The sequence below is a fragment of the Oxyura jamaicensis genome, chromosome Z (assembly GCF_011077185.1).
Source record: "Oxyura jamaicensis isolate SHBP4307 breed ruddy duck chromosome Z, BPBGC_Ojam_1.0, whole genome shotgun sequence".
Lineage (NCBI taxonomy): Eukaryota > Metazoa > Chordata > Aves > Anseriformes > Anatidae > Oxyura > Oxyura jamaicensis.
Genome location: NC_048926.1, coordinates 37,983,767 through 38,006,595, shown reverse-complemented (window position 1 = coordinate 38,006,595; position 22,829 = coordinate 37,983,767). Strand labels below are relative to the sequence as shown.

The window sequence follows — 22,829 nt, the reverse complement described above, 5'->3', positions numbered from 1 at the left end:
GAAAGAAAGAAAGAAAGAAAGAAAGAAAGAAAGAAAGAAAGAAAGAAAGAAAGAAAGAAAGAAAGAAAGATCCCAGCAGAGTAGCCAAAACTAGAAATAGAATAATTCATTTGCTACATAATTCTAGAAGTTGTGACATGTAGTCCCAAAGTTGTGCTTGAGAGGCATATAGCCTGTGTACTGTTGCTCTTTCCTTTTGGCCTGTTTTGCTGGTGGAATAGGGTTGTGCAGTCTTCCTGTCTGTCTAGTATTTCTGTCACCCAATACTTCTTTAACTTTCTCACACCCAATACTTTAACTGCTGTTCATCCTCAACAAAGGCAATCACTTGCCACAGTGATTGCCACAGAAATTTACATTCCCACAAGTTTTTGTAAAAGAGGTTACTCAGCAGTTGACAAAGACAGACCTTCTCAGGGAAGGAGAAAAGCTATGGCCAGGCCTGTGTCCACCCCAGAAGGTGGTGGCCTGCTGGCCAATCAGCCTGTATAGACAGGCACCATGTACACACTTAAGGCCTCTTACCCAACTGAACACAGGGGAAAGGGCAAGTGACATGTCCCTAAGAAATCAGGATGAATTTACTGCACTAACAATGCTGCAGCTTTTTGCACTAGGCCAGCCTTGCAAAATCAAATATTTTTATTGTCCCTGTAGTTTTAGGTAAGCCAGACCAAATTTAAGAGCTGTTTCTTTTGCTAGAGCAACATTGATCACTCGTGGTCTTCCTCCTCCTTATCTTGGTTATGTCCTATATTCCACATTTCACTGCTGAGATGCTGCTTTTCCCTAATAGCTTAATTTAATTCTTTTAGTGCCAGTGAGATCCGTCATTATACTCCGGGACGGTTCCCATCAATATTTTCACATGGCCTCTTTCAGGTTATCGGCTTTAATAGGCTAATTTGCTTCCACTGAGCTGCCAACCCAGGAACATGTTCTGTAGATTTTTATTCTGTCACCAGTCTCCCCTGCATATTGTACAGTCTTTTTTTTTTTTTTTTTTTTTTTGTCTCCATCAAGTCTTATGCTTTGAGGCTATCTTGTCTGATCAGTTACATTTCACAGACCATAGAATTACAGGCATACACGAAGTATTTCTTTCAAGAAATCCACAACTGTTTTTTGAATTAGAACAAATCTTTTTTTGACAGATAATCTTTCAGCTTCCTGATGTATGATTTTCAGCTTCTTCTGAGCATCTTCTTCTACATATTTTACTTTATTTTACAGTGTTGTATTGCAAAATCCCAATTAATTCATTGTCCACCATCATTTCTGTGTCTCGCTGAGTGCTGCTGATTTCTCCTACAAACTGGATTACAGAATAGTTCAAGTTATTGCTTCCTGGTCTTTCTTTCTTAAATTGCTTCTTTTGATTTAAGTTTCATTTTCTGTTACTTTTTTCCCCTCTATCTTACCATAATCATTGGCAAGGCTTTCAGGAACTAGCTTTGGCATCGGAGGCGTGTAATGGAGGTACGACATGCAGCAGGGCTGTTAAAAAGCACAGACTGCTGTTGTCAAGATCTTGTCACATGAGGAAAATCTGAGGAACAAAAGTTTTGAAGTCTTCATGGTGTGGGCCTGTCTCTCAGTAAATGTCATGCCTATATCTACACATCCAGCCACCCTCCTGCCAGCCCAGCACCTTTCAGCGCCCCATCAGCATTGCCATAGGGGAGCACCTCCACAGCCTTCCCAAGCCCTGCAGCTCACCTGGTACTGGCCTCTTCCACAATTCTTCTGGAGCTGACCCAAATCACTTCCTGCCCATTTCACTGGGGAAGAACACAGTTTTCCTATCTTTCTCATTAGTCAGCAAGTTTTAGAGAACATTTGAAACATCTCAAGCATGTTTTCCCTCTTCTGCAGTGCTTTTGTCAGGGCATGGTTGGGATCTGGTGGATACATCTCCTCTTGGGGCTTGAGCTGTATGCTGAAATTAAATTCTTGTCTCTCCGTGAAAGCAGGACATGTTAAATCTCCTGTTCTTATCTGTTCTGAGAAACCAGTCCTGCTGGCAGACATTTCTATAATCCAGTGGATGAATCTATAAAATCAGTTTTCTTTAAAGATCACAGATCTTGTATTATTTTTTTTATTTTTTTTATTTTTAATTTATTTATTTGCATTTTAGTTTAGTACAGGTATTTACCACACAGACTGCTTTGGTGCAATTTAATATTAACTCTTTGGAAATTCAGTCATTATGAACCAAAAATGTCTATTCTTTTTTCTCAGAATGAAAAAGAGCAAATGAAACTTAACAGCTAATATAGTGGATATTTATAGAAAACTAGTCAGGCATATATGGGACAGAAATAAAATATAATTGATCATTCCAAGATATATCTTGCCTGAATATTTCTAATTTTTCAAGACCTCATATTGGTTATAACTATTAACTGTTTACTTGATCAGCTATGTTGTTTCTAGCTTACATGTCTGGAAGCAAATACTTCTTACTAGAGACTTTTTGTAATGAAACAGTTTTTGCACAAAAATAGACTGTTTTCTATGAAAAAAGTCAAGGTATCAATACTAAAAATTCTTCAAATTTATAACTAAAATACCTAATGGAAATGCTTCCAATATATGCTGGAAATGCATTATTTCATGTGGTCCATGTTTCCCAGACAAAGTCAGTCTGCCAGGATATGCTATGGCTCTCAGACCCCTAAAGGGTGTCATGCAGTATCAGGTGATCATGCTGCATGATAGGAAATATAACCCTAATATAATAATCCCAGTATGCAGACAAAAGGGGAGAAATGTAACACCTAGTGTACATCTGTGTTTACGTATTATGGCAACAAACTTCAATAATCATGCGCTTTACAGCTGTAGTTAATGTTGATGGTATACTGTCATGCAGGCTTAGTAATTCCTTTTGGCTGAAGTTATTAATTTTCACTCAACACTTGCAGAAGGTGTTCCTTACAAAAGAAAATGCTGCAAAATTTGATTCTCATACATAAAGAATCATGTCTTTCTTAGTCCTTGCAACCCAACCAAAAAGAATTCCTAGTTATAATTGTGTCTGTGCAGCTTCCTGGTGTGAAGGGACCCTTGAAAGCTCTGCCTTAAGATGGCAGACAACAAAATGAAAATGAAAATGAAAATAATGAAATTGACTTAAGACCTGTTGTGTGGAGAAACTGTGATGGAAACTTTTAGTCTGGAGAACAGAAGGGACATATCTATTGAGTATTCCCCCAGAAGGGTACCTCCATGGGTCTGAGGCCGTGGCCTCTGCATTAAGGCAACAGCCCTCTGTAGTAAGCTGCTTTCCTTCCTCACTGTTCCGTTCTTTGAATGAACTCAGTTGCCAACCACACTTAAAAAGCTGCTAGGTCTCCTCCCAGAAATGTGGCATATTTTGGATTTAGCACAGTACCCGTGCCATAGAACAGGACAGGTTTACATTAGATGTCAGTACATTATTACCAATGATTTAGGGACTTCTTTCTGCATGGGATTTGCAGAGATATGTGAGATATGTGCTGATTACAATTACATGGGTGAAAAAAACTCAGATCTGAAAATGGCACAGGGAAAAAAAAAAAAAAAAAATGGCTATGCTCTTTTGTTCTTTGAAATCCCTTTGAGAGTAATATTCTTTGCTTTGCCTGCATTGCATCTTCTGTTGCTGAACCCTCTGAGAAGCTTATAATTCTTTGGTTTTTTTTGCACCATGTCAGCACTGCACACCCCATGTATGCCATATCTGCATAAGGCACCTCCCAGGGACTCCAGCACTGAATGTAAGCAGCTTACATTCAGCTTCAACTTACACAAAATAAGCAGTCCCCTCCCCTGAGACCCAGTGTACCCTTTCCATCATGCACTCAAGCCTTATCTAGCCTGCAGCTCAAGAGTTTCAAGTCTTTCTTGTACCTGGTTCCTCTTCGGATTTCAGGATTTGGAGCTGCTGCTTGCTGAGATTGCCCTAGGCCTTCACACATCTAAATTTATTTTTTTTTTATTGTCAGCTTAACATAAGTACATAAGGAAAAAATGTATAGGATGCCATCCCTACAAAACCTTGAATGTTCATGAATTGCTACTCAGCTCTTTGATCCCAAGGTAAATATGTAAATGGTAGGAAAAAGAGTGGGGCTGGGAGTCTTTGCAGTGATGTAGAACTGATGATTAAATACATTTCCAGGTCAGTAAAATGAAAGGATCTTATCTTCATATTGTTCACATCAGGCCAACAATCAGGACAGCGTTATCTGATTCAAAATCTGGCTATGCAGTAATATATTAACGTATTTGATGTATTTATTGCAAGTATTTTCTTTTGTCAAGAACATGAATAGTTCCAGCCTAGTGTAGCAAATGCTGAGGCTAGGGGAGATGAGCTAGAAAGCACAAGAAACAGAAAGACCCCCCAGTGGTTATAGAGAGCAAAATCGTCCACCATTCAGTCTGGGAACGTGTAATACAAGTTTAAACTATATTTCTTTCACTGGTGTTTTAGATACAAGGTTTAAATGTTCTAATCATACTTCAGTTCCTTCTGGTTAAATACTTTCAGGAACATAAGATACAAAATCTATACCTTGAGCTAAACCTCTACAATTGTATTTACTCTAGTTTATGATGTTTACAGAAAGCAGATTTTTTTAAAAATATACATTAAATTGAATAATATGGGGGGTAAAAATCTGAAATATAGTGTTTATAAAGCAGTGGTTTTTTATTGTTTTGTTTTGTTTGTTTGTTGTTGTTTTTGTTTTCATATGTTGTTGTTGTTTAATTATTATTTAATTTATTCTGACATGTCCATTTATCTGTAAGGTTTTTACTACAAAATAGAACATTGACTTACCACCATGGGGTAAGACTTGTATGCTTCCATGGAAGAACGATAGATTCCTGTACTTACTGATATACACTTTTAGTTATCTTTATACTAGTCAGTTCTTCCACCAGGAAACCTAGAGGCAGCATTGATCTGTTAAATGATATCCATAAAGATTCTGTGGAGAAAATACTCTTTTTTGTACAAAAACCTAGAACTCTTTTGTGTTTTCTTCAGCACCTTTCCACTAACTCTTAGCTTATTACCTGTGACAGTAGTACAGAAAAATCCCCTTTAATTCATACTCCTATAGTACTGATTGCAGACAGCATATATGTGTTTACGTTCATTTTTCAGCTTTCCTTCTTGCCAGTGTTTTTAAATTCAGATGACATGTGGCCAAAGCAACAGTTATTTTGGGACTCCAAAACAACAGATCCACCCACTGTAAGAAACTGTTGAGGATGTGGATGAGTAAATGATGACACTCCTAGCTCTTTTTTTTTCCCATGCTCAGGTTCTGCTAATACCCTGTCAATGTCCTCTCCTTTTTTGATGAACATGTTTTCTGATAAGTGCAGGCTCTGAAGTGAGTATTTCAGATCTGTTTTTTTGTCCACCTTTTACTTTGTTTAAACAATGTCTTCAGAATGAGGCACTGAGCTACGTTAGCTCAAAACTGCAAGATAAGAAATCATCACATTTCCAGAGCATGCTTTATCAAGACATTTCATCTTCTAGTGCTAATGAATTCATGTTGGAGTTTTTGGAGGGAAAATCTTTTTAATCCATTCAAGTGGCTTAAAGGACAAAGGTCTACTTTCAAATACTTCCCTGAGAAGTTTACTGTTAATTTTATGAGGTTCTCAGGCCAGCAATGAATGCTTCCCCTTGCATCCTGCACTCCATGATATGCAGTAATGTCTAAAACTGTGATTTCAGAATAACTTTAATGTAACTTAATCATGTGCTGTTACAGAGTGTGAGAGCTATTCCCCAGCCTCTCTTCTCCTAAAACTTAGGCTGTTCGTTGCAGCTTTCACACCCTGCTAACACCAGTCTCCATGGTCATGTCCACCTTGATAATTCAGAAATCGATTCAGCTAAAGCCTAACAGGTGAAAAGTGAGACAATTTTCCTGTTTCTCTGATGTAAGTAATCCCCAGGTAATGCAAATGCCCTTGTCAGGACTGAGTAGCCAGGTTTGGGCAGCTGTGCAGACTTGTGGTAAGCAGAAGTGATCAGCGAACCAGAGTCTCCAAACAACATGTATTTGAACACATTAATAATAATAATAATCATCATCATCATCAATCATCATCATAACTTACAGAATGAAAGAATTAAAATAATTTCATAATATCCATTGTTATTTTTATATATACATCCAAAAGCATCCTTTATTTATGAAGCATCTTTTGATTTTGGATTGAATACTGAAATATTTCACAAAAGACATCTTCAGAAATATTTTAAAAGAGAGTGAGAGAAAGGTATCATTGGAAAGAAAAGATTTTTATTTTTATTTTTTTTGAAAATCTGCATTTTCCAAGAACCTTAATATTTTCAACATTTTGTTATTTCTATTCACCACAATGTTTCATGTGAGCTATTTTTTATTCTCCTCTTCTCAGATCGAATTGCACAGAATATCATTAAATCTCATTTGGAGACATGCCAATATACAATGGAGGAACTACACCAGCTAGCATGGCAGACCCACACGTATGAAGAAATTAAGGTTTATCAGAGCAAGGTACAACCCTGTAATATGCTTTTTCTTCTGTTCCCTATAAATTGATATTGTTAATATAACAATGTTAATTGTTAGAGTAACATAGTTGGCAAGGAAGAGCTGGTGAGTTTCTTACAGGTGAAAATAGGCTTTTAAATATCTTAGAGGAGCCTGGTCACTAAAAACAGAGTGACATTCCATAAATAGAAGGAGTGGCTTAACAGCAGGTTGGGATCATTTTTAAGTCAAAGCTCAAACATGGTCAGAGAATCCAGATTTCTGTACCTTGTTTGTTACAACATATTTAATTGTTATGCAGAAATTCAGTTGATCATCATGTGATCAGGATTGAACCATCTCTATTTTAATAGTTTTCAGAAAATAAGACAACCTAACTTGTTTCCTTATCATTTTGAAAGCTGTTAGAAGCACAGCCCTTTTTATATCTGAATAATAAATATCACTGTGAGCAAACTAAATATCTATCACTTATAGATAACAAATGGTTGAAAATACTCTTTAAAATGAAACTGTTCAAAAGTGGCTGGAAAAAAATCCTCTCGTTACGTTTGTTGTGTTTTTTTTTTTTTTCTGCCTTTGTGATTCTCAGATCATGTTCAGAATATTTCTTTCTGGAACCTCTTCAGATATAGCCTAGTCAACAGAAGTCAAGCTGTGTTCTTTGTGCCTCTTGTGCCTACATCACTAGCAATGTTTCTGCAATGAGATATCAATTGGCAGATTAACCGATCATGCAAGAGCCCAAAGAGGCTCCTTCTCATTCTAGGAAAGCCATGGGGCTAAGAAGAAATAACAAGAATAAAAACATACTAAATTGCACAGTATGCAACCCAAGAACATTGGTTTGCATTTGCACAACTTGCATGCACAAGGAAAATAGTTATCAAGGAGACAAAAATTTCAGGTAGTCAGCATTCAGATTGCAATGATACTTTAATGATTTATTTTTTAAGTTTCAAACTGTCAAAAATATTGTCAGATGACTGAATAGCACTGCATCACTTCCTCCCTTGGAATATTCTGGGTTATTTACATTGTTGGTGTAAAAATCTCCTGCACAAAATTCAACATTAAAATCATATTTTAACATTGGCCAATGCATTATTCTCCTCTGAAGAAGCAAAGAGAGAGTTCAGACTACTTGGGCAACCAACTTGTGAAACAACATTCTAATAAAAAGTGTTAGGCACCTTGAAAGGCAGAGATGCCACTAGCTCTGACTGGGGAGGCAGTCTTGGGACTGTGCTTTCTTGCAAGGCCACTGGAAGTCCCCTCTGCACTGATGAAGCCACTTACTTATTGGTTTGCTTTTCCATGTGTGTTTTCCTGGAAGACCAGAGAAGCTCTGTGGCAACAGTGTGCCATTCAGATCACACACGCTATCCAGTACGTTGTAGAGTTTGCGAAGCGGATAACAGGCTTCATGGAGCTCTGCCAGAATGACCAAATTCTTCTCCTTAAGTCAGGTGGGTAAATACCAAAGGCTTGAGACTGGTTTAACTCCTAGTACATTAGAAATGTACTCTGCTTTCTTGTTCTGTAGGTCATTTTAATTTTGACAGAAGCTTACTTTTCAGTCTATTTCATTTGCTGCATTAACCCTTCTGTAGTTTTCCCCACTGATCATGTTACTGTCTTCTGACCCCCTTCCCTCTACAGCCAGTTGTGGTTATTAAGTACACAGACACGCATTGTCGTTGCAGCAACTACAGTCTCCAACCTGACATATAGTGGAAGGACCCTCTGAATTGAGCTGTTCAAGTCAGTCATCTGCCACCCCATAAAATCTCCACTTGTTATTAGTGAATGCCTCTGTGGTTATTTCTAATCTTTTTAATGAGACTACAGAGAAACCCTCCAGGCAGTGCACAGGAGGGAAAATCCCTGCTGGCGCCAGTTGGTTTTGGACTAAATGAGGGCGGATTATGGTGGCATGCTCTGGCCATGCTCTCTGTGCATGTCTGGGTGTGCATGTGTGTACATAAGGGCAAGGTGGAAGGAAAGGGACAGTCCCGTCCCTGACATGGGATGTGGTAGTTTCTGTTCTCCTTAAGAATCATGACAAGTTTTGTTCTGACTACACAACAACAATGCTAAACTCAGGAGGACAAAATGGCATGATGAAGTGAGGTGTGAGGCAGCTCGTTAAAGCATAAATGTTTTCTTTTTCGAGAGAGCTGTTCACTTCATCTGAAAGTCAATGTGTTTAGTGATGTCTGTGGTCAGTGTGGGACTCAGCCAAGGTGGTGGGCAGAAGTGCAAAAGGGAAGGGAGGCAGAGCAGGTCCCTGGAAAAAGAGAGATATAGAACAAAAAAAAATATTAATTTTTTTTTAAGTTCACACTAATTTTGAAACATCTGCAATTGAGAGTGAATTCCATGTAATTTCTTTCATTTGACAGACAAAACTAGCAATGCAATTGCACCTTAAGCAAAAGATATAGTTGCACATGACTGTACTGTTAGACAACTCTGTTTATCTCCAGCATGTATAAATACATCTTGTTTTATTTTCTGTTTTGCTGTTAATGTCAAGCAGAAGGAGTTAGAAAATCTGGACTTTTTATTCTAAAACATGTTTGTAAAAGAATCCTCAGATTCAGAGTTTCTCTTACAGGAAATTTGGATTTAGTTAGAGGGTGCTTAAAATTATTATTCCATTCATTTTTTCAGGTCTAAATTCAGATTAAGCCCATGTTACCAATTTGCTGCAAGAAGAAAATAAGCCTAAAGAAAATATGGTGAGGCTGGACCAGAAATTACCCATTTTCTATAATCAAATCAGACAGAACTATTGTTTCCCATATTCAGAGAGAGATCATCTAGGTGGCTCCAAAGATTTTCTGTGCCTGTTGATGTTTCTAATGATTGATATCTACCTAAATATTTTCTTGAAATTTCCTGTGTTCTGATGTTTTGCAGTAATGTGTGGTACTTTTCTTCCTTTTTGTGTCCTATAGGCTGCTTGGAAGTTGTTTTGGTGAGAATGTGCCGTGCCTTCAATCCACTCAACAATACTGTTTTGTTTGAGGGAAAGTATGGAGGGATGCAAATGTTTAAAGCCTTGGGTATGTTGATCTTCTTCTTTTCAACCAATTACATTGAGCTAAATAATGACAGATTTATTGTTCTGAAAGTACTGACACACACTGAAAACCTTAGTAATACTGAACCTAGAAAGTCCAAATCTCTACAATAGAATTGAAAAAGTGACGCTAACTGCCAGCAGTAGTGTGTGTTTTTCTCTAAAGGAAAGGAGCACTATGAGGGTGTTATCAGACAGAGTTTTTACTCTGCCATCTAAAGCTTTGATAAAGCTTAGATGGTGGAAGCTAAGTGGTTTAACATCACAGGTCAGTTATGCTTGGCATATCAAATCACTACCACTAATTGTGTCATGCAGAAGGCCACTTTGTTACACCAAGAAGGGGACTAAAATGATGAACCACAATAAAATATACAAAGGGACTTGCCTAAAATACTGTATTCCCAAAAACATTTAAGCTTATTTATATTTATATGTGAAAGTAATTTCTTTATTTCTTGATATGATATTAAATGCTACCTAAAACATTAATACCTAAATGAATGTCCTTTGTCAATCAATGAGAGTGATACATTATTAGCCAATTTAAAATGACACAAATAGAACCAGATTCAAGGAGAGTAATTTATACCAAAAATTTAATGTATAGGTATATTTTTTTCTTGCATATGAGTAAATATAACACTTCCATGAATAAACATTTATGTGTGTGTTAATGTGCACTGTTTGATGTATTTTAGTCCTTATGATTTTTTCACAAATTTTCAAAAATATTTATCCTGTTAATTAATAAATGATATGAGTGAAAGTTATTTAGGACTGGTCATTCACCCCCATTAGCTTTTATGTCTGATTAGAAATGAAATTTATTTCCACACTGGGAATAGAAAACCCATTTTTAAGATCTCTGTATGCAGTTTGTCTAAGTCATACCCCTAATTCTTGATAATTTTTGTGCTTCTTTGGGTGATTAAGTGATACATGAAGTAGCTGATTTTCAGAGCAGGTAGAATTTTAATAGCTGATGAAAGGTAGTTGTTTTAGAAGTACAGACATTTGCTCTTTTTTTTTTTTTTAACATGAAAAGGAAAAAGAGAAGCTAATAGATTTCTAACTTGCTGTTGTCCTTTGTGGTCTGTAGGTTCTGATGATCTGGTGAATGAGGCATTTGACTTTGCAAAGAATTTATGTTCCTTACAGCTGACTGAGGAGGAGATTGCCTTGTTTTCATCTGCAGTTCTGATATCACCAGGTATTTATTTAATCCAAATGCCAGAATGAACCTTCTTTTTTTGTTGTTGTTTAGTTTATTTGTTTGTTCATTCTGTTTTTAACATCCTTGTCCACCTCTATTTCTACATTTTTGAACAACTGTTTAAAGTGTATTAAATGTATCGAGTTGTGTATTAATCAATGGAAGAATACCTGTATTAGTCAAATACAACTCCCAATCCTTTTAGACTGTCAACAATTACACATATTGGAAATAGATCAAAAGTGTGATGGCCCTATCACAGAAATCCAGATAAACAGACTATGTAACATACCAGTTATATAAATATTAATTAATAAATAGATAAATAAATAAGAATAAGGGGGAAAAATCAATTGTTCTCTACCTGAACTTAATCTATAGGCAAAGATTTGCTATTTGAGTAATGACTGTCTCATTAGCTTCTGTGAGCTCTTTCATGGGACAAAAGAAACATAGACTGGAACTTGAGGGAGAAATAATTGCTGAGAATAGGGGTAATAGACAAGGAGCAAGATTGTGCAGACAAGCAGTGCCAGCTGGCATTCCTCTAGAACACATACAGAGAAATATGGTGCCCAAGGTGGGGCATGCTCCTCCTAGGATTTTCACTGAACTCAAATCTCATGGCCCTGAGCAGGTTAAGGAACCCCTAGTTATGACTGTCTTTTTCTATGGGGATAAGAACAAGAGCAGTAAAAATCTGCATGTGTTACTGTCTGAATTTATCTCCATGTGAGAGGTGATACTTCCAGGGGCAAAATAGTCCTTTTCATATATTCACGTAAATCTACAAAGACAAACTCACATTTTAGTGTGGTGTTTTAAACATTCCTCAGGGGTGGCAGACCTCCAGCTCCCACTTTTGAAAGGTGTTTTCAAAAAATTCCACCAGTAATCATTTTTCCAGTCTGTTCCACTAAAGACTTCCTCTAGGTCACTTTGCCCTCTTGCACATCTGTGGTGGAGATTACATTAGGCAGAATTAGATTAGCACAGATGGTATCAACATGTTTGTTCTCATTAATGACACCTCCTGAAAGCACTCTACTCCTATTTTTCCTTTGAGGACTTCTTGTGGTCATCTGCTTGGAGATGAAAGTTTTGAGCTAGTGCCTGCTAGATATGAGATCAGGATGCTTCAGAGATGACCCTCTAGAGAGCTCCCATTACCATGTGATCTTCAGCCATGTCCTAGTTGTACATGGGGATGAAAACTGTCTGTGTGACACCTCCCAGATGTCCTGGCTTCCTCTTGGACAGAGGACTCAGTGCCTTGATAGGTCCGCCTCCACCAGCCCTTTTCTCCCCCAAAAAGACCCAACATATGAGACTGACAGAGATGTGCAGCATTTGCTCCTGTTTAATGTTAGTGACCTGTCAACAGACTGACTCCATTCAAAGCTGAAGACAACCTGGAAATTCTGTGGCAGTCTAGGCTGTACAGTTCCTCTGTAATATACTAAGAGAGACAGCAGAAGATGATTTCAAGCTGACTTCATATTATGAAGCTCAGAGAAGTAGGAAGCGGATGGCTGAATATTTGTCCTTTTTAATATCTAGGGTGTTTCCTGAACAGACAGAAGCAATAAGATTATTTGGAAGCTGACTTCAAAGCACTTTGGATCAGACTGGGGTATCTCACATGGGTAAAGAAAATTCAGTTACATAATTTCTAGACAAATTGAAAAGAAGTTATATTTCTGTCTCCCAGGTAATCTTGGAAATTAGAACAATTTATAGCCCTATTTAACAAAATCTGGTCACAGAAAGCTTCCAGCATCTGTGAGTGTTGTACAGCTTAGGTCCTTAGGTCAGCGAGAGAAAAAAATAAAAATAAAATAAAATAAAATAAAATAAAATAAAATAAAATAAAATAATAAACTATTTAAGCAATTAAAAGTTTCTTATTTTGGATCAAGTAATTTATGAAGCTACAGGTAGGAATTCAATGGAAATCAAAATTCTGATTAAGGTTTTCAGATCTTCACACACCCATTTAGTTTACAAAGCAACAAAATCTCTTGCATTCTGTCAGCAGATCATTTTGACACTCATTGCTACTTGTAAAACATCTGCAGCTGTACTAAGTGTTTGAAAAAGCCAGCAACTCAGCACTGGCTTTGAGTCAGCAGCATTGCAGGCATGTGTTGTAAAAGCTTCTCCATTAATTCTAGTAACGCATTTCAGTCAGAGCTCAGTGTCTTTTGAATAGCAGCTTCTGTTAAGTAACACAAATAAGTGGAGGTAATTCAAAGTTTTTTTCACCATAATCAAGCATGAGGTTTGAAACTGATTGTACTAGATGAAATACCTCAATAAGCTGCAGTTTCTCATTTCCTGTCCAAGTTGACATGCAATGTCTCCTGGTCTTTTAACAAAACAAAACAAAACAAAACAAAACAAAACAAAACAAAAAAAGCGATGCTTGCTGAATATTTCTTGCTTTAGTCTGCAAGCATCTGTATCTTTAGTCATTGAACAAGCAATGAGAAAGACAGGATGGGCTGAAGCTTCATGTACAAGAGTGAGGCAATCTCTCTTCTTTAAGATGACTGCAAGTTTAAGTTGTGCAAATAATTCTCATTTCAGCTGCGCTGCTAATCTTGTGAATGGGGAAGCAAGAAAAATCAGTACACACTTAATTGACATTGAAAAATGTCATTTATTTTCTTTTAAAAATAATAAAAAGCAATAGAGAATGAATGGAGAATGAAATAATCCAGGTGTTCCACTTTCTTCACGATAAAGTCTTTTGTCTTGCAAACATAAATGAACAAATGAAGCACTGGTTCTGAGAGGAAACCACAACAGTAATTCCACCCACTAATTTAGTGACACAGCCACTTCCTTTGAGAAGTGTTCATCTTCAAGTTTTTCTTATACAGAAGCCACCAAAATCCAGAAGGAAAAGCAATGAAAGAACTGAAACAGTGCTTCTCATATTCTGTATGGGTAGCCACTGATCTGTTGACTTTTTCCCACACTTTTAAGAATATAATTAGAGGTATCTGTGGAATTTGCACAAATTTGCACATGGTCTTCAGTTGGTAGAAACTACATTTTAGGAGACAAACTTAATACCTATCGTAAAATTTTCACCACGCTCTTGTCATTATTTTATGAACTCCTGTATTATATACAACATGCTCTGTGACAGATAAATGATGAAGCCTGTGGTCCAACAGTCTCAGTCTATTTTTAAGCTCATTCCTTTGGCAGAAAGATAAATCTTTAAGGATTGCTCTCTATCATAATTCTTTCTACTTCCAGTCTGCCATAATAGGCATTGATTTAACACTATTGAAAGGTATATTTTTGCTACAGCATAATTTTTGGAGCTAAACTATGAAGTCCAAATATTGCTGTGTGTTTATTTGTGTAGATACTGTGTGTTCTCTTGGCTAATTCTGTTTCTATGGCCACTGGTGGTACAGAATCTATTGGCTTACATCCCAGGATCATGATCTCTAACCTTTTATTATTTTTTTTTTCTTTTTCTGATTATCTGCTAAATATTTAGAGGCTTAGTTATGTCTCTTCTCAGAACATTTGGTGAAGGACACTTTTCATATAGTCTTCTCCAGAGACAGCCAGACAAATGACAGAATCCTGCTTCTTCTGTGCTGCAATACTCTTCAGATCCAGTCTCTTGATTTACATTATTTCTATGGATTATTTTAGTGACTGGGGGAGGTATGGAGAAGAGCTCTGACAAGGAGAGGGATTTTCCTGCACCTTTCCATATGTACATTAAGATTCATGCCTGTGACAAAACTTAATTTCTTATTTCCTCATGGAAAGCTAAAATCGATAGATCCAAGAATCAGTCTGGATGGTGAAAAAGGGAGAAACAAGTTTACAGCATGAGAAGTCAGAAGGTTTAGTGATGTTTTAAATAGGTATCAGGAACATGTTCGTCACCAAAAGGGTTGTCGCGCACTGCAGCAGGCTCCCCAGAGACGTAGTCATGGCACCGAGCCTGTCAGAGCTTAAGAAGTGTTTGGACTGTGCTCTTAAGTCATCTGGTCTGAATTTTTGGGTAGACCTGTGTGGTGCCAGGAGTTGGACTCAATGATCCTAGTGCGTCCCTTCTAACTTGGGATATTCTATGATTCTATGATTCTATAAACACAGCACACTAGTCATTTATCTAAGGAGGTTATCTTGGGGTCTGCTACTTTGTTTTGTATATGATTGTTTCCAGAAGCTATGACTTGAGAGAATATAGATATATATATATTTTTAAATCTCCTACACTTGGGGTTTGAGATCAGTACAATTCCAAACAACTGTAATTGTTATTCTGCCATATAATCTTTATTTTGTGTTGTTTAAAAAGAGAACATTTTCAAATAATGAGAAATTTGCACTTCAAGACTTTGCAACAGCTCTTAATTCTTTGCATTATTAAATTAATTATTTTGAAGGAAGACATTTCTTTTTATACAGAATATAATATTTGGTCTCATAAAGTTAGCCTAATTAATAACAAGATATATTTTGCTTTATTTTTTTGATAATTATATTATTTTCAAATATGTGGCTGTTTTGATTAATATGCTTATTTTTAATGTACTAAGACACTAAGATGACATGACATCTTTTTTACCTAGGCAATACGAACTTAGAACAGTGACTACCATGAAAGTATAATAAAATGTTTGGATCTTGTTTCATTTCTACTCCCATTTTACCTTTTAACATGCTGGTTCACACAAACAAATGCAGAGCAAGTACTGTGTTGCGGTATACTATGTGTTAATTAATCTCTCCAGTGATCCTTTAATGGATTAAGATACTTTGTTTCTGAAACCATGTTTTAATTATCATGCAGTCCTTCCTCATGAGAATTATGATTGCTGTGAATGCTTGCCAGCATGGGACACTGAGTTCATCCATGAGCATGTACCACACCTATGCTTTTCTTGGCTTTATCTCTTCCCTTCCTTTTTCTTAGATCGAGCCTGGTTAATAGAACCAAGGAAGGTCCAGAAGCTTCAGGAAAAAATATACTTTGCACTCCAACATGTGATCCAGAAGAACCATCTTGATGATGAGACTTTGACGAAGGTAAATTGTTAAAACAAGGGGCCAAGCACTCCTAGTCATGTGTCTCTTTTTGTAGCCACTTCTCCATTGCTGCACTAATGTAAGTTAAAATCATCACACTAAATGCTTTCATTATATATAAGAAGTAAACATTGCTGTTGTACTCTTCTTGGTTCTGTCTTTTCTCTCATTTCATATTTTGTTCTATCCATTAATTGCTTTATTTGGTACCCTAGAAAGAGTGGGACCACTTTAAAAAAATACCCCTAGAGAAGGTTCCTTGTTAAATACTGTTTTGGCACTTGTCTCAAATTTCCAGGACAATTGTTTTTAGCCTTTAACTATACTTGAACAGTGGTCTTATCCAATGTCTGGATAGGTAGTGTTGATGGAGTTCAGGATATTGCATTCAGTTAACCAAAAAGATACTATTTTAGTTCACTCTGGAAACTGAAATTTATACTAAATTTATTTCCTCCCTCTTCCTTTTCTTCTTATTTTAATGTCTCACAGTTAATAGCCAAGATACCAACCATTACTGCACTTTGCAACTTGCACGGAGAGAAACTACAGGTATTTAAACAGTCTCATCCAGATATAGTGAACACACTGTTTCCTCCCTTATATAAGGAGCTTTTCAATCCAGACTCAACCACTGGCTGCAAGTGAAGGGGATAATAAAATTTTCACGTAGTCATGGAATGCATCACTGCTAAGACAAAAAGAAATGTTTTCATAATGAACTTATTAAAAATGTCACTACTGCAACACTAGGAATGTTCTGCACTTAATAGAATTATTTTTCACCGCTACAGTTTGAAGAATGTAAATATGCAACTCTGAGTGGGGATGTCCTTTTTCTCTTTTCTTTGTTTACTTTTTTTTTTTTTTTTTTTTTGAACTGACAATGAATATAAAATATAGTACACTGGGTGTTACCTTTTTTTTTAATTTTATTTTATTGGGATATGTTTTGGGAGACAACTGTTCATAGAATTTTATTGTAGATATAAATGAGAATAGAGCAGTACTTTGCAGTATTACTCTTGCTGTTTATTGTTCAAATATAATTTAAGAAAATTCCACTTATTAGACTTGCCTATTTCTATGTTTTTAGATAGTTTAATGCATGTGGAAATTTGTAGCTGTCTTGGAAATTATTGTGCATGTATGAAATACATATATATATATATGTATATGTGCTATATACTTATATATATATATGTATGTATTATATGCATACATGCTGTAGCTTAAAAGTCCCATGCCTACTTTTAAAGGATGCTCAGCCAGGCTGTCATGCATTTCTTGCTCTTCAAGTAATGTATTAGATTTACTTTGGGCAATCACAATTTGCTTTGCCAGTCAGAGTTAAATCATCAACTGCCAATGTGTAATGACAGGATCACTCCTGAGACGTGTAATGTAGTGCATGTATGCAGTCTGTAAATGAAACATCAGGAATGTATCAATGGTGCAAAAGCCTTGTCTGGATGATTTTAGTAGAGAGAAGAAAAGCTTTTTCAGAATTCTCCCAGTCACAGGGATACAGCATATATAACAGTGAACATTTTAGGACATGATGTCAGTGAAGTGTCTAAAACACAGAATAAAAACATAGACTGTCCCACCCATACATTTTTCTGATTCCATAAAATATTTTATTTTATATATACTTCTTTGAAAAGTAGTTTCAAAACTTGGCTTGTTTTTAGCTTAACTCAATGGAAAGACTTAGTGAACTCAGCGAAAACCATAGGAAGCCTAAAATGTAGGTCTGAGGGAGGGGCGGAGGAGGAAAGTCAAAGCAAGCAATGGCCATGGTTACAAAGATGAACATAACTATCATTATTTTTGATATAGCCTCATCTAGATGAGACTGATGGTTTCCATTCCACATATATGTATATGTTACATGCACATACACTCATGTGTGTATATATATACACATACATAGGGATGATTTTGTGCACTCTTCAGGAAGCAAGCAAAAGATGCAGGCTATCTTTTTGTGTCTCTCTGAATTGATTTTATGTTCATTTATTTGTTTGAAAAACTGAAGGCAAACACATGAGGGTGTTAAGAAACATAGATAGACTACTACAGACCTAAAGTTGGGGATTTATTAAATTTAATTGCAGTCGTGATTAACATATTTGAAGTCTGCCAGATATAAAAACCAGAAACATTTTGCCTGTGGAAGAACAGGTATTTGGTTCCTGTCATGGCTCTGTCCTTAACATCATTTCTACCTGTTTTGAGCTTTTCCTGAGAAATCTCTTCAGGGGACACCAACAGAGGAAGTAGAACAGAAATAAGAGGATGCAGAAATAAGTGAAAAAGAAATGAAGCAAAGGCAGGGTCATAAGCAGATGCATTTCATTATTTCAAATCACATTGAAGGCAATGCGAGCTGAGACCTGATGAGGAAGGGCATGCTGGCAGGCAGGCTGAAGGCCCAACTGTCTTCCAGGTCACTCCCAGAGCAGTGTTGCTGGGAGCCTATGGGAACACAGCTGGGCCTCTTGGTGGGTGCAGAAACTTGGCTTGTGGTAGTGATAACTTAAGGCCTCTGGCTTTTCCAGGAGACCACGCAGCTCCTATCTCAGCCCAATGCTCCATTTTCTGCATCATCTAGTAATTCAATGCCTATTTCAGGCACACTTAATATGGTTTCCCCAGCCCTCCACCAACCAATTTGCAAGTATACATGCACTGTTTTAGCACTCTGAGACTTGATACAAGAGCAGTTACAATCTCCCAGCTAATAAACATTTAAGTCCATTCCAACTTATATATATATAACCTGCACAAGCAAGTTAGTTGTGCTGAGAAGAATTTTGTTGTGAACATGACACAATCTTCCAAATTACTTGGTCCTATACAAAATGAATCTCTAAAACACCTTTTTCTTCCACCAAATTCAGGGCATGTTTTCTAATCATTACATTGAAATGTCTTTAGTTAACGTAGTAAAACATTGCTCTTGATGCTTCTTTATACCACTTAAACCCTAAGACTGGCATCCTCTTAGAAGGTGATTTATCTGCTTGCAGCCTTTTATGTGGCAAATCTGTGAATAGGACTCCAAATTCCACCTCTTTCTAATATCAAAAAAACATAACTAACCATATTTATGCATGGTCAACTTGAATGTATTTGGAAAAAAAAATAGTCAAGTTAAACTGAATCCTGCAAGAGCTCAATTTTAACTGCAGGGGATTCGTGTGTTTCTTATCTTTTTCAATATAAGAACATATCTATCTATCTATCTATCTATCTATCTATCTATCTATCTATCTATTCATTTGAAGTCCTTTATAAACTCATTTTCAGTATATTATAAGTAACATGTTTAGCTAAGCCACAGGATATAGAATGTGATAAATACTACTGCTCTTACCGTTGATAAATGAAGTTTGTTATGTTTAGAAACAATCCACAATTATGCACTACATCTTGAAAACGTTTTATTCTTTTCAAACAAGCTAATCAGTCTTTCACTGACATTATGACTTATGTCTTAGGCAGGATGGAAAAATGGACATCACCAGTGAAAATGACATATTATTTAATAATTATCCATAGGGAATTTCATCCTTAAAGCAATATTCTTAAATCACTGCAACCTCATGACCTCTCAGTAAGATTTGACCAAATCAGTAAGGTTTACTTACCCTTATAGATAAAGAAATGACGGTAAAGAAGTTAAATGACTTACCAGATACCACAGAGGTAGCAGCGTACAGTCTGGGGTAAGACTGTTTTTTTTTGTCGTAAAACCATGAAGAATCTGGTATGCTCATCATCATTGATAGGCAATAGCCTGTACAAACAATTACAAATTACAAACATTTATTTAATTTTATATAATTTTGGACTGACAACATAGGTCAAGTAGTACTTCTCCTGCCCTTCGCTGACTGATTATAGAATAACAAAAAAATTGCCACATACTACAGACTGGATTTTTGTTCTCATTGATATAAAGTCATTTGTACACAGTTTCAAATTCTCAGTATTGGATTTTGTATGTTCCAGTTACGCAAGTAAATAACCGCATAGACCACTCACAAAATACATTTCAGACAATATTGGTGCAGTGTTTTATTTCTTGTTGGCTTTCATTAGTCTGCAATAACATCTGAAGCCCTTCAGTTAAATCTCTAGAACTGGAACTTGTCACATCTGTTCTATGTAGTAATTGTTTATGTTTGTTGAATTTTTTTAGTGACAAGCTCTTCACACAGGACACAAGTTTTAATGATTGATTAATTCCTGATATTTAAAAAACATATATTGAATCTTCTAGAATTGCTCTCAGATAATTGAACCACATTGATCTAAATTTTCCTTGGCATCAAGCAGACAGATGTAGACTGTTTGTTATACTACCACAGAGACTTTACTTTGGTGTAAATGTCACTCTAGCCAGCTCTTTGCATAAGGAATTGATTCCAAGAGACATATTTTCTTCTAATGGAAAGAATGTTTCAGTGATTGCTAGGGGAAAAAAAAAGGAAAAAGAAAAAAAAAAAAAGGAAAAAGAAAAACAAACCAACAGAAACAAACAGGGTAATAGAAGGCATTCAGATGAATCAACTAGTTTCCAAAAGCAATGTGTATTTTAAGATTGCTTTGTGATAGGCAGCATTTAGGAGTTGATTTTGCAAGTTATCAAGCTCCCTGAGCTCTAAGTCCGCTAAAAATGGAGGTACCTCTGCACCACACAGAAGGTGCTCAACCACTCACAAAGTCAGACCTTTGATGTTAAGAGGTCCCCTTTGAGCTTTGTGGAGCACAGTCAGATATCATCTTACTTACTCTTTAATGCTTTTCCTTCACACTTTCTGCTGTTCATTTCTGCTTCGTTTCAAAGAGACCAGTTTATTCTCTCTGTTGTGCCTTGAGCACCAATGCTGTCTCAATGCCTGTGCAAGGTTATGGTGCTCCAATTGGAGCAGCTACTGGATTTGCCTGTGAATATAAGCTTTATTATATGACTTTATTTGTTCATTTTCATGGTAGCAGCTTGCGCAGGTGTACATTTCCCTTTGGGTTAATTTTGCTGGTATTTCTGACAAACTTCTACACAAAGAGGATGCAAAGCTGTTCTCACATGCTGGCCCCTCAGCCTCCCACACTGGGCTGTAGGAGCTGCTCACTCTGCAAAGGCTGCAGCACTCTGCAAAGCAGTCAGGCAGCTGATTATTACATTCCCCACTGTCTTTCTTACCTCCAATAAAGCTTTGCTACAAAGCACAGATGAGACACATCCAGGCTCCCTGTATCTTCCTTCCCTCTGACTCTGCATTGATTGTGCCATTTCCAGAAGGACCAAGGTCCAGCCTGGAAGCAGATTATATTCAGAGCCATTGTCTATTAGACATCATAGGAATATAGCACTGCACACTTGGACCAAACTGAAACATGGCACAATCTTTTTTAAGTACATGTGAAATGGAAACCTGAGATGGCTTTCTTTTCCTGACAGTAACAGAGTATACACACCTACCAACCTATCCCAGCACTTTCTGCCTCCATTCTGGAGACCTACTTCTATCTCTGATATCCATTACCAGCAACATGTTGGAGACCCAGTCCTCTTCTTTCTTTTTTATGTTTCATGCTTTGTAAATGACAATCACTGCTTGATGCAGATATTGCACTGTATGCCACTCAGGGATGTTTCATTATTAAAAATAGCTATATAAGTATAATGGTGATAATAAGGAAGAGAATGCTAGAGACTTTGAAGGGCACTGGTTCAGCTGCCCAAATGAATACAACCCAGACAAGGCTTTCAAGCCAGTGAAGTAGTATTGTCATAAACTCTTATAAACTGAATTCACTGTCAGAGTTTCCTCAGCTTGGTGCAGGATTCACTTAACCTGTTGTTTCACAGTTAGTGGAGCACTACTGACCAGTCAGTTATGACGTTAAGTCCTTTTGGAAGCAAAATGCAGGCAAGCTCTCTATGAGTTACTGAATTTAGACAAATGACAAAAGAAAGTGCTGTTTAAAGGTACTGAGTTTAGGTACCATTAATGTGAGCTCATATTCAGAATTGCTGCAGGCATGTAAGAAGAAAGGCTAAGATGTGGAATAAATTATAATGTCAACAATGACAGCAACAGTTTTACTGAGCTACCACATGGAGAAATGCCTACATAGATCGAATAGTATAAAATTAAGTGGCTAACAGCTTCCCTTTCCTCTCAGGGATACACAAAGTCACAGCTACCCCCAGGCTTTGGTAGAAATGCTTCTCCATGATATGACCAGCCCTTTTCTCATCCCAAGAAAAATAATAATAATAATAATAATAATAAATTAAACTGCATTCGTAAAAAAAACCTCCCATTTCCTAGTAATGAGATGAGAAATGCACTTCTGCCAATCCCTAAGTTAACACTAAATATTTTCGTAGACCTACTTTTAACAGAACTCATACAAAAAAGTAGAATTCAGTGGATTATCTTGCCAGCCATTGAGTTAATTTCATTTCTCCAACCAATAGGTTTTCCTCAGCTCTCATAATGACCATTGTTGCTATTCTTTTAGTGAGTATGTATGAGTTTTGACTCTTTCCATCTTCTGAAATCACTACACCTAGTGATGGGTGGGCAACCACATCAGGAGGTGGAAAGGAGAGGCCAATATCACTATGCATAAAGGCTTTCATAATAGTGTTCTTCACTATTCCCATAGTGTTCTTCACTAGTGTTCTTCACTAGTCCCATGGCACTTTTAATTTTCAGGTTGCTGGGAGCCAAGTCTAAATGGCTAAATTTCTTGCTAACATGATAAATGCCCATTAAAAAGAACAATTTTCTGGCCAAAGAACTTTGCTTCTCTTTTCTTCTCCTTTTACTCTTAGTTCATAATGAATGAGGGCTGGAATGCTGAATGA

General features: G+C 36.7%; 1 protein-coding gene across 2 annotated transcripts in view; it reads left to right on the top strand.

The window, feature by feature from the left end:
* RORB (RAR related orphan receptor B) overlaps positions 1-20,479 on the top strand; it is a 137,626-nt gene extending 117,147 nt beyond the window's left edge. For both annotated transcript variants that reach the window (XM_035309938.1, XM_035309937.1), the window contains exons 5-10: positions 6,445-6,566; positions 7,900-8,032; positions 9,527-9,634; positions 10,754-10,864; positions 15,825-15,937; positions 16,430-20,479. In XM_035309938.1, coding sequence (XP_035165829.1) covers positions 6,445-6,566; positions 7,900-8,032; positions 9,527-9,634; positions 10,754-10,864; positions 15,825-15,937; positions 16,430-16,585 — 743 coding nt within the window. In that variant the 3' untranslated portion in view covers positions 16,586-20,479. The remainder of the gene's footprint in view (positions 1-6,444; positions 6,567-7,899; positions 8,033-9,526; positions 9,635-10,753; positions 10,865-15,824; positions 15,938-16,429) is intronic.
* Positions 20,480-22,829: the final 2,350 nt, after the last annotated feature.